The 12,969-nt window shown below is 39.1% G+C and overlaps 1 protein-coding gene across 2 annotated transcripts in view; it reads right to left on the bottom strand.

Moving 5' to 3' along the window:
* Window positions 1-4,181: 4,181 nt before the first annotated feature.
* The window catches only part of LOC103534410 (amine oxidase [flavin-containing] B), a 52,152-nt gene continuing 43,364 nt past the window's right edge, over window positions 4,182-12,969 (bottom strand). The window contains exons 12-16 of one of the 2 annotated variants that reach the window (XM_030451426.1): window positions 12,043-12,140; window positions 10,760-10,871; window positions 9,056-9,118; window positions 8,480-8,640; window positions 4,182-5,639 (exon numbers count right to left, since the gene is read on the bottom strand). In XM_030451426.1, coding sequence (XP_030307286.1) covers window positions 8,485-8,640; window positions 9,056-9,118; window positions 10,760-10,871; window positions 12,043-12,140 — 429 coding nt within the window. In that variant the 3' untranslated portion in view covers window positions 4,182-5,639; window positions 8,480-8,484. Of the gene's footprint in view, window positions 8,641-9,055; window positions 9,119-10,759; window positions 10,872-12,042; window positions 12,141-12,969 lie in introns of both variants that reach the window. The other variant, XM_030451419.1, reaches the window with a different exon arrangement.

Raw genomic sequence — 12,969 nt, 5'->3', positions numbered from 1 at the left:
ACCGCTCCGCTGCACCGCACGGGAGAGCAGCAGGGACTCAAGGCTGAACTAAAGGCTGCCATCTTCTGGCTACACAGTAGCAGTGTTTTATCACCTTACAAACAAAACTGTGGCCAAAGCTTAACACTTTGATTTGCAGGAAGGTCTCAGTGGGTATTTGACCGCTACTTCTTACCGTTCCTTTCTTGGGAACTCAAAATATCGAATTCTGGAATGGAAATACGTGAAAGGAAAGGGATGCAAGTCCCCAGCTCCAGGTCCTCGTTCTCAGCCGTTTCCAAGCTCTGCTGTGACCCCTCAGAAGCAGAGAAAGGCAGGCTCCATCCCTGCAGCTGCCGCTTCCCAGCACCGAGCCAGCCCCTGGCAGAAGCGAGGACCATAAAACTGCTGCTGCAAGGCACCATTGCAAGGCTTCCTCTGAAATATTATGTCTTTTCTTAAGCTTGAGTCTTTTCTGCTGCTTGGCAGCATGCAGGAACTGGAAGGAAAGTGTGAGCACAGATCCTAAATTCACCTGGGCACTCCCCTCCTCTGAGAATAGGGCTCCTTTGGGGATAGTTTGCTTTCTGGATATAGATAGAGGTGTTGGCTCAAATATGCCGCCTCTGAAAAAGCACTGTGGCCAAACTCCAGCTCATAAAGAAGTGATTGGGAAATAACATAGATTCTAATTTAGTTTAATATTCTCATTCCACTTTGGGCTGAATTGGCAAGTGGAGGCTGGTGTAACATCTCCTCTTGATTTTGATTAAGTGCAAGAATGCGTTCCAATTGTTTAAGAAAATGACTGCACAGCCTGATGGTACATCTGACTGCCTCAGACCTGGAACAGAAGTTTCCCCATCTGAAATTATAATGTGATTTCTCCTAAATGTAACACTGCTGTGCAAAGTGTTTTCTTACAACTTGGAGCATATGCAAATTGGGAGTAAAAAGCCTGAGAGCTGACAAGGATGCCTCAGTGCATTATTAATACGTTTCCTTGTCTCCCTTCCTTCTCATCCCAGCATCAGAGCACACTTGAGTGCAGCGTTGAATCCCAAGGGTAGAAGCAATCTGAGACATTTGACAAACCCAGTCAGCCAAAGGCTGGTGGTTCTGCTGGGTACCACTTTCTCAAATGCTTCTTTAACAAGTCTCTGCTGACGTAGGGAAATTCAATTACTACTGGAGTTCAATGACTTAATGCCCTTGGATAGGTGAGGCTGATCTGTATTTGCCCAGATCCTTTGTGCTGTAGGTCAGAGGAATGTATCACTTGGATTTAGATGAGGCTTTCCCCCCGCATCCCCCTTCCCTCCCCCTTAGAGATGTGGGCTTGTGAGGAAGGAGTCTACAGATCCTGTAGATGCCTGTAGAGTCTACAGAGCCAGCGTAAATGGAGCTGGATGGATATTGATTATTTTGTTAGGCCTGTTCCACTAAGGAGTGATTGTAAAAATTGCTAACAGAAAAATCCCTTTGTATGTACCAAGACCCAACCCTGAGTGAATGCTAATAACCTTTTATTTCTAAATTAGAAGAAGTATCTCTTGCAGTCTGTAAAAACACAGAGTGAGGCAGACAGAACCCAGCAGACAGAACCCTTAGTATGTGTTTCACAGCTGATTACAGGTGTTTAAAATTCATATTTGAGCTCTTCCAACCTTGCTTCAGAATAGCTTATGGCTACTGACTGCACAAATCACAAGAACTAAAATCAACTCACAGACCCTCTAATGGAGGTGTTTTGGGTTTTTTTGGTTTTTTTTTTTTTTCTTTTACAGCTTTACTTAGCACTCAGCAGCTAACTGAAGGCTTTACTAGCAAACATTGCTAATATTCCAATAGACTGGAATATTGTGCCTTTCTTTTCCTTTTCAATGGCCTACAAAAATCATTGTGTGGCCTGCCTGCCTGCCTAAAGGACAACTCTGTATTAACATACTGCATGTACAGCTACCTAGTAACATACACTTAATTAACTTGGCTCATGTTAGATTCACAGGGCTCGCATTATTCCTGCTTGCATTTTTCCAAAGCTAAATATCCCAACGAAGCATTCAAACCCCTAATTGCCATTAGAAGTTGATGGGAAGTGGAGAAGCTGATGGGAGAAGTAGAGAAGTTGATGGAAAGCCTAGTTCAGTGTCCAGTGTCTGTGCCACCTGCACGGAGCTGGTTTAGCACATATGGCCCCTGGAAGAGCTGCTGCCTTTTGAAGCATCAGATGGAGGTTGTACAAGATGCCTTCAGATGTCTGAAAAGTACAAGCCAACTGTGTTTCAGCTCCTGAATCACCCTCTAGGTGGGTAAATATCATGTGTTCTTTGAAAACATCTAACCTCGTTATTAGTATCTTTGCAGAAGAAGTGAAAAACAAGCATTAGACATAAAATATCTCCTCCTGAGTTCACCCCATGTATTTGAAGCACATAAATAAGACACTGATGTTAGAAACCCCACCCATTTAGGTTTCCTTCCACACAGACAGCAAGAGAGAAGGATATGTCTGTAGGATTCCTCCAGTCCCACACAGGCTGAGTCACCAGAGGAGAAGACCCTCTTTCCCCACTCACCACACAGAGGATCAGACAGACAGGAACTGTCTCAGCAGCCTCGGTGATGGAAGCACCTCAAAAAGGTGGCAAAAACTCGGTCCCTAATGCATTAGTCTAAATTAAACAGCAAACCTCCCTTTGTTTCCAATAGATACCAAACTGTATCTTCATCCCAGAAAATTTCAGGCCAGTTTTGTCTTTCATTCTTGTTTTTTTCTGAAGCAGCTCTACAGGCCCACGGGGAGTTCATCCTGCCTGAAGGCAGAATGCAAAACTCATCAGTCCCTCAGACATTTTGGGGTTTTCTTCAGATGAGTAGATTGGTATAACTGTCCTAGGTGAGAACTTAAAATAATCCTGTTGTCTGTTGTCATACTAGAAGTGAGTTCTGTATGACTTAGCCAAATGATTTGCAAAAACATAGCTGATCTATCCTCTCCTGAACAATGAGTGTGATTTTTTATTTGTTTTGTCAGTAAACTGTACCAGTATATAGTATAGGTGTTCTGCAAAATGCATTTTTCCTGCACTAATCTATCCAAACAATATTTCTGCACACTGAATGCTGGAAATAATGAAGACCTAACATAGTCTCTTTGACATGCACACTGAAAGCTTTGTAGATAAGTAAATAAATAACAAAATAATAACAACAAGAATTAATAATAATTATTCAGTAAATCCTTTTGGGAAGCCACAGAATATGTCTGAACAAAGGGTTAAAGAAGTAGTTCAAATATGACCCAAGGCAGCTATGTTTGAATCATAACCATTTCTAAGGTACTTTGAGGGCCTGTGAAATGCATTGCTGGTTCTGATACATTTCTTAGTGGAAGGAGGCTTTAGAGAGCATGCAAAGGATTAACTGAAGATATTTGCTTTCATGATATTTGTGCTCCTTTACAACTTGTAAGTAATACTGAAAGTTAAGCCTGTACAAAGAGCACTGCAAGCTTTTGACGCATTTTTCACATGGATGGTTATGCTTTTTCTAGTATTCATATACTATATTTTTGTGAAACACAAGTCCTTTCCCAAAGCTGAATTTGTTCCTCAGTTACATTATCTCTCTAGCACTGACATGGAGCTGCTGAATGAAATTAAGGCTGAATGAAATTAATTTTTACCTCTTTTATTCCAGCTTTTTTTTTGTTTTGTTTACATCACACAGTATTTGGTCTGTTTCTTCCCATGTTCTGTTACAGCCCTTGACTCATGAGCAGCTATAAAACATGTCCCTGCCCATACATGTTCTGGTAATCATGGTGCTGCAAGAGAGATAAGTTCATGATGGGGACACTCAAAATCCACCTAGAGCAATCAAAAAATAATTCCTAAATGTAAGCCAGTTAGCCACCTGCATATTAGGAAGAACTATTGCCAAATGTGGTTTGATCTTTGGGGAGTTTTGGAGAGGTTTTTGGCTTTTTTTTTTTTTGGGGGGGGGTTTGTTTTTTTGGGTATTTTGGTCGGTTGGTTGGGTGTTTTGTTGTGGTTTTTTTTAATCCTTCTTTCCCTCTTCTTTATAGACCTTGCTTTACTGAGAAAAGCTGAAGACATCTTACTGGCTTCAGTGTGAAATGTGTTACTAAGTAATGCTCACCATCATAACCAAGTCAGAAGGAGCTTCCACAAAAGAAAACATGACATGACAATATTTATTGATCCTAATTACATTTAAAAAAGTTTACAGTTGTCAGATAAAAATATCTGCAGAGCCTATTGAAAAAGGAACTTGAGAAGGAAACAGAGGGAGACAGTCACCACAGAGGCACTTGAGAAAATGCTACAGTTATAAAAGGCACAAATTCATCACACACACAGCATAAATATTCCTGCAAAGTGAAGTCACTCTTTTTTTTCCAAAAAGAGTGGCAGACATCACTGAACACTGACCTGTACACAACACATTATAAGTGGCAGTCTATGACAACGTCTAAATGATTTGACTGTAGAGATACTCTGAAAGCAAGACTGCTTTGGCCATCTCATATTTATCTCTATTGAAGAACACACTGTAAGATTAAGTAAACTTAAAATGGTGGAGATGGGAGAGGGAGTGTTTGTCCATTTAAACACAGGTCAGATTTATTTGAGAGCATTCATAACCTGTGACTTAAGAGGGTTTGCTTCTAATCTGATAACAGTGGCAGATCCATTGTCACTTTATCCTGGCTTCCTTTTGTATCCAAGTACTTTTGAAGGACATGCAATTACTTCTTCCTCAAAAATACTTTTCTTTCAAGTCTCACAAAAAAGAAAAAAAAACCAACCCAACTAACAATTTCTCCACTTCTGTGAAGTGAAACGATATTCCCATTGAGGACACAGGATGTTTACTTCAAAATATGTCCCTAGCTTCTCCTCCAGGCTTTAGGTTCCAGTAATGAACAATGCTGAGACATATAATTAATTGTGAGTAATGTATTGTATTGACAGCAGATGTGCTATTTGGAATCAAGATCTGCACTGAGAAAAATAATGCACTCGCTAAAGACAAGGTGCTGTGTCAGATCATGCATTTCCTTGTTACTATCAAATAGTTTATACAATTAGCTTTCAAAAATTTTGTTAAAAACATATTTTCATGCCATGACCTGACATCCTTTCCATTACTAGCAGAACGGTATACAAGAAAGTAAACCTTTTTTTTTTTTTTTCTAAACTCTTAAGAGCCTTACAAAATATGCATGATAACACAGATCAGTTCGTAAGAGACAAATATAATTATTTCCACAGTTGTTCCTATCATACATTTTACAAAGCTGATAAACTGCTGGAACTTTCATGATAGAAGATTTCTTATCAGACAGATCAATAAATGAAGAATATAGCATGACTGGTTACCTGTTAAATCAGATTTTATTCCTCTCTTTGAAGGATTGGCACAAAGGAATTAAAAAAATGTAAGCCAGTTCTAACAGTTCCCTCTATCCACAGGGAAGTAACTAGATTCTCTATCTACATTTGTTAATTTTCTCATCCTACTGGCATCCACATAAACAAAGTGCCACGTATTCCTTTTGCATGGAAGATGTTGAAAAAATAGCAGCAAACCTTTCTTTTTAATCTCCACAGCATCATCATAGTGAGACACATCTGTAAAGACAAAAGAGACCATTCCTAATGCTTTGGCAGTCTGGAAGGAAGAGGACAGAGACTTTTGAATGCTAATACAGATGCTGCAATTCAAACCTGCTAGCTCCACCAGATTTGGCTAGAAATATAAGAGGATCCAAAATTAATTTGGGATTCCAAGATGCTATTATTTTTAGTAGCAGCAGAATAACGTGAGAAATGCTTTACGATGTTTTGGGGTTTTTTCTATTTTTGTTTCACTTTGAAACTAAATATAGGAATGGTTTATCCCTATCTACACTCATTTATTTTTTTTTTAATTTACCATGAAAGTTTTGTTTATGATTCAGTTCAGTTCAAACTACATCTAACCTCTTTTCCTTGGATTTTCTCCACTTTTCCTTGTTAGACTGGGAAAACCTCTCCCAGATTCAGGAGCAAAGAAGAGAGAGATAAATTTTGGACAGGAATAAAACCAATCTTTTCTCATTAGTCTCATAGATCTGCTCCCCTTTGGAGACCTGCAGAGTATTTCTAGGGCAGAGGCAAGACTTGAATTCCAAATAGTTTTGGCAGAGAAATCATGTGCAAATGCAGCCCTTCTTTATGTTAAGTATGCATCCACTGTCTAGCACTGACAAATATTGGGCCAAGGCTTTAAAAATATCTACTCTAATTTAGGTTGCCGTGTTTATTTCTGGCCTGAGAATAGTCTGAGTTGCAAAAGCTCTGAATGTAAACAGTCCCCATACAGCTTTTGGTTCCTAATTCATTTAGTAAGTAAATCAGATGGAGAGAAAGCCACGTAGAAGCACTCTGTGGTAGGCAAATGTCCCAGCCAATTAGTGCTCTGTGTGATACAAAGAGAAAGGCCATACGTATACTGCTGCACTCTTCTACTGACTTAAAGATCTTTATGTCTGAAAGTCCCCCTATGCATTTTAAAAGGCTGTTATGAGGATATTAATTTGTGGTAAAATCCAAGATGCTGCTACAAGAAGATTTTGAACTGGCTCATCAACTTAAAAAGAATGAAACCTAAGGACCAGAAATCGATGCCCAGCTCACAAGTATTACAGCTTTATAAGTAGTTTAGTGGATTTCCATGGGACTATTTGGAGAATGAAGTACTACTCTGCACAAGCAAGATAAGATGCTAACAGCCCAACAAGGTCTGCCTGAGACTGCTGATACATTTCTACCATCTGCTCACACCAGTTGTTGCATGTATTCTTATTATACTTCTCTCCCTGTTTTTTTACTGCAGTGTAACTGTTTACATTTAAATAGACACTGGTTGAAGGGTAAAGTACAGCAAATCAGCTCCGAAAAATTTTAGACACACAACTTTTCTCAAACCTAATGTGCACCAAATCCTGCTCTCAGTTATACCTGTGATTTCCTCTTTTGTGTTGGTCAGATATAAAACAGCAGAAATACAGGTAGGGCTCTAAGGTTTTGGTGTCTGGGGTTGGATTTTATCCTTCTCTTTTTTAAAGCATTGGAAAGGTACCAAGCTAAGGAGGGCAGAAGCACTGGCATGTGACCAACCTATCCATGTTTCTCTTTGATCTCGCCATCATTTAGGTCCTTGATTAGTTACCTAAAGTACATGGTCAGTACAACACAGCACAGCAGGCAGAAGTGGAAGTGCTAATCACAGCAAACTGGCTGTCTGGAGAGACTAAAGCTCTGCATCAACTGTGTTCAGCATGAAGCAACTGTTTGGAGGTAGATGAAGTTTGGGATTTTTTATGCTTACTCTACAGTTTCAAACTCACTGTGCTCTCCCAAGCAAGAGACAGCCTCAAGGTATTCCAAGTATAAAAATAAGTAAATAAAAGAAAGGAGATAATAAAAATATTTTAAAGAGTTTTTATGGACAGCTTTAAAACTTCTCAGAGTACGTAGAGGTTAATTTATTCTTGTGCCACCTTTCAGCATCTTAGCAAGATAAAAGAGGACCTTGGTGACAAAGGGCTGTCAGTGTAAAAGAGGATTGAAAGGCTATGCCTATACCACCACATTATCAAAGGTTCTCCGTTTCTAGCAAGGTCCAACAACCTGATTAGCCATACTGCTGTACACATGGGCTGTAGTCTGAAGCCTGCCCATTTTCTGGGCAGAGGACAGGGGATGGACTCAACTCAGACACATTTCAGGCAGTGTGAACATAGATAGGAGCCTGAAATCCAAACCACTGAGAAAGGCAGTAAAAAAAATATTGTTCTTTAACTCACTGTAGGGCAAATACACCACTCAAAGTGCTAATAACATATGGCCACACTTGCATAATTTGGGTGGATAAACTAAGCCTGATGCCTCCTAGGTGCTGCCTGGGCTTTAGACATCTGGGTGAAAAATAAAAAACCTGAACAGATCCTCACCAGAAATTTGAATGAAGTGTATAATTAAAGCTATGGATTTCTTTTCCCAGTCTACCACACAGAAAGGCAGAGAACTTGTATTTGCATCTGGAGATTGAAGTGCCTGTGAACATTTAGGGTTGAAGAGTCTGGTTCAGGTAGAAGTGTAAAAACAATGGGATATCTCATCAAAATAGGCTATTTTGCCACTTCACCTCTGAGATCTGGATAAAAACCTTAAAGTGATAATGCTTGGCAGGGCATCCTAGAAGTTCAACAACATAAGAGTTACTGCTAGAAATAGGCATGGATTCAAAGGGTTCTTCTCAGTATATATACTCATCCTTTATCCCTTCCCCCCCCCCCCCAGTCTCTTCTCTCTGCTGTTTTCTCCTTTTCCCCAGTCTTAATCTGATCTTGGAAACAGAGAAGTACATGCCAAAAATTCTCTGAAAAAAAACAGAACCACTCAAGTGTGAGGCTTTGTGCTGGCACCTTTTTCAGTTTTGAACCAGAAGTCCCTTTTTGTATGCAAATAACCCCGCTGCAGCCAGAGAAGTGAAGAAAGTGGAGAATCCAATCAGCTTTAGCAGTCCTGGAACAGATGGCAAGTTCCTTTCCCAGAAGGTTGTAGTGATGGGCAAAGCTGGAACATCCTGTGGGGACAGGATCCATTATCAAGATAACATCTCCACTGTGAGAGGCAAGATGTAAACTAAGATATTCTTGCAGCAGAAATGAAACAGGGTTGAAGAAGTTCACATTGTGAAGAAGTACAGGGCATTAAAAATTGTCTGCTCTGCTACATGGAAATCAAAGAGACACATGGAAGGGATTCACAGACCACTTTAAAAGGGCAGATCCTGCCAATCCTGTTACTGAGTTGTCAGATGGGTGCCTTTTCTGAATTTCTACCATATTCCCATTTAGGCAAGGGCAGTTTTCATAAGTAAGAGAAAGTTTATTGTGGCTCTGGCTTAGTGAACTTAATTAAAAACAGCCAACAGAATTTTATCTCAGCAGCAAAGCAGCAGAAAGAAAATAATCCTTTAAATCTACAGAAAGACTTACAGTTGATTCAGGTTCTGGCTTCCAAATTTCACTCTCTGGGATTTTCCTCATAGCAAACAGTACCTGAAAAGAATAAGATTTTATAGTAAGTACCTCTAAAAAGGGGGAAAGAGCCAACTTTTTTTTTTTTTTAATGGCATTTTGAAGATAACAATTAAGCATAGAAATCTCTGTGTATTCAAATTCTAAAGAAAATTTGATCTTTTTATAACTAATTTCTGAGGTCAGATATTTAGTAAGACACTCATCCTAGTGGAAAGAAGAAATAGTAACAGAAAAATCTCTCTGTGCTTAGTTAGTCCATGTGAGATATCAAAATGTGAGTAGTTCTGTGAGAATAGAATAATATGAATACAACTAGGAGTTAAGTATACACTCATAGTAAAGTGAGGTGTGAATAAACTACCTACTGCATGGGCAACCTATATAGCCAGGAGTAGCTTGGTTTGTAAACTTTACTACAATATAGGAAGAGAAACAGAATCCATAGACTGGTGACAGATCATTGCTTTCAGCCAGAGAAAAAGAAGTCTAAAAAGGACACCTTCACAATGGAAAAGTAACCCTTTAAAGTATCAAAGACACCAGAGATAAGTAGGATGGCAAAGGTTCTCTGAAATGACAGTCATGAAAGACAGGAAGCTTAACTTCTATGCTAAAATAAAATCGAAGTGGTGACATTAATGTTCTTCCTATTCCAGGCATTTCTAGATTTAACAAGATTTGCCATCTTCTGTGATGGACTTTTACCCTAAACAAGACTCAGGGGCTGTCAACTTTCCAATACAGGAGAGTAAGAAACACCCTTGCATTTGGATTTTAAACAGGATTTTGTTTTCATTTCACAAGTGAATGAGGAAAGGAAAACATCAATATTTTTTACCAGTCAGGTTCACTTGCCAACTTCTCTGCTGAGGCATGCAGAGCTTTTGCTATAATGCCTTTTTATTACAGAGGTCATGCAACACTACCTCTGGAGGATTTCAGAAACAGGTTAGGTATAACCTTCATAAATGAGACGGTTAAGGAACAGTTGATCCCTGTTTTTTGAGGCTATGAACAAGATGAACTCTTCAGATCCCTTCCAGGCCAATTTCTGTCCTATGACTGTAGTTTTTAGCCACAACATTTCTTTCACTTCATAAAAGAGAAATGAAATTTCTTTCACTGCTCCATAAATTGTAACATCCTGGAAAGTATCTGAGGTACTTGCATTTTCTCAGAAGCAAAACATTTACATCCTTGTTTAATGACTTCATGTAGGGCTGTACTGATGGTACATCATTGTGTCAATGGTATTGTTGGAAACAGTTTAGGACTGGCTTAGTCTGCAGAGCTGCAGAAGTGAGCCATTCCTAGTGAAGCCAACAGCCATGATTTTTAGTGCAATGACTTAAGAAAACACCTGTTTGGGGGATAAAATGACTAGGTGAAATTTGGAATTTCTTTAACAGAAGAAAGGCTTTCATCCCTGGAAACAGAGAAGAGTTTGATCCAGTGGCCAGAGCCTTTCCTAAGCATTCCACATGTAAGTGCAAAACCATCCTCCTCTTTGACACCTCTGCCCTTTGCAGGGATTTACTTCGAGATTTCAGAACACCTGAAGCTGTCAACACTTAGTTCCCATTTCACCTCCAACCAAAAGATCTTTCATTTTCCAGAGGACACATGACAGTTCCCCCCATTTTGAGCATCTGTCTGTACCTCTCTGGCTGCTCTTTCTCCAGCCTGCACAGCTCCCTCCATGTACCCACTCCACTCTGTGGCCGTCTCGGTGCCAGCAAAATAGATCCTGCCAACGGGCTGACGAATAATCCTGGAGGGGGACAAGCAGTAAGTCACATCAGATGTATCAGGAAAAAGAACCAAAATCTTCAGGATAATATTAGAATAAAAGTGGCATCAATAGCATCAAGCACTTAAAGAGAATAACTTTGGATGGGCTGAGCTGGAGGAGGAGCCTGCGTTGCATTTTCTTTCTTATAGTAAACATACCAGTATTCATACACCCTAAATATGTATTTACACTGCAAATTTTGCAATGCTGTTCTGGTTGTGAATCTAGTGCTCGCAGGTGTGAAGGACAATTAGCTTGAGATGAGGCTTATTCTATCTCATTATTTTAGACAGTGTCATAAATACTAATGCTACACATTACTGGTACAGTGTAGCATTCTGAAGTACATCCCCACCACATCTAAAGTAACAAGAAAAAAAGGTTAAAAAAAAGATTTTTTAACCCTATTTTTGCCAGAATTTGCAATAATTATGATTAAAATTACTTTAAAAAACTAACGTCTCCATATCTTTTCAGTACAACTGCTTTATTGCCCTAAATTCTAATTAACTGTGAAAGCTTATACTTCAAAAGTAGGGTTACACCATCACATTAAAAACTTTGCATTAAAATCCAGTCACCAGTTTGACCAAGCCTTTCTCTTTCTCTTAAATTAATGCAAAAACTTATGTTAGAAATGGCTGTATACAATGACACACTGATTACTATAGTAAGCCTTAGCTTCTAAAAGGAAAGGAACAGCCCAAAGAAAACATGATTTACTGTCAGTATTGGCAGGAATTAACTCTCTGCTAGTATTCATTAAAAAAAACCACAAAAAAAACCCAAACGAAAAATAAAAAACAAAAAAACCCAAACCAACAGCTAAAGATGTGACAGAAATGGTAACACCAAACTCAGCACCCAGTTTAGTAAACAGATTTCACTGTGAAAACTTCCCAACTCCTTTTCCAAGAACTTACCTGCATTTACCACGTAACAAATTGAATGAAACCGTCTGATAGATAATACACTCATCCATCATAAAGCCCAACTGAGACAAGTAGAAGGTTATAATATCTCTAAAATATTCCCCAGTGATCCTAAAGGTCTAAAGTGAACAGTGACAGATTTACAACCCTTTCTGAGGATATTTATTAACTTGGTTTTATCTTACTACTTTGAAGCCCACTATAAATAGGCACTGTACCTTCCATACTGAGTCATTATGCCTGGTGGGAAGTAGGCTGTGTAGCAGCCCCCAGAATACTGTTCTTCACACCAGTTCTTCTCTTCATAATGCACTGGCTGTAAAACAGAGATTAATTCACTCAAGGAAAAGACACAGTCCTGAGGAAGATGATAAAAGAACTGAGGAGCTAGAAGAGAAGAATATCTTATGATTCATTGCATGCCTTCATCTCACAAAACAAGAACATTCAAGTCTCTTAATGCAGCATGAATCCGACACAATAAGCCTTAATTTTAGACATTGCTACCTATTTAAAAAAAAAAAACAAACCCAAACAAACAAACAAAAAAACCCACACTAACCTGGCTAATGTAGAACATAATCCTCTTAATCTATCAATGTCAATTTATGCTTTGAGCACAAACTTATGACTTGAGACATGTAAAGAAAAATTAAACCCTGGTGTACACCTGTATGATGCTTGTAATACGTAGATGACATAGAAGTATATACTGTTAAAATGCAAAGTTTAGCATTTGAGTGGTTCTGCAACCACACTGGGTTTAAAATCAAGTAATCTCATGATTGGTGTCTATATCTTTTAACCCAGTTAAATTATGTTATCAACAGGCATTGATCACATAAACTAAGTGTGAGATGACACAAATTCCAACAGTTATTTACTATTACAGGGAAGAGACTTCCAGGGAAAGGCAAAAAGAAAAACATAGGTAACAATGGACCTTAGAAGACAGTCAGAGAGAAGTAACATAATGGTCAACAGACTGAGAGGGAAAGGCAAGCCTGTCACACTTGAGAATGGTTGAGATGTACAGTGGCAAGCACAGCAAATGCCACCCATGAAGAACAAATCTGCCATTTAACTCACTGTCAAGCACAACCCAAGACTTGCCAGAACCTTCTTCCCACTCCTCTAGAGGGTGC

The sequence above is a fragment of the Calypte anna genome, chromosome 1 (genome assembly GCF_003957555.1).
Source record: "Calypte anna isolate BGI_N300 chromosome 1, bCalAnn1_v1.p, whole genome shotgun sequence".
NCBI lineage: Eukaryota > Metazoa > Chordata > Aves > Apodiformes > Trochilidae > Calypte > Calypte anna.
This window is presented reverse-complemented; position numbering and strand designations above follow the sequence as displayed.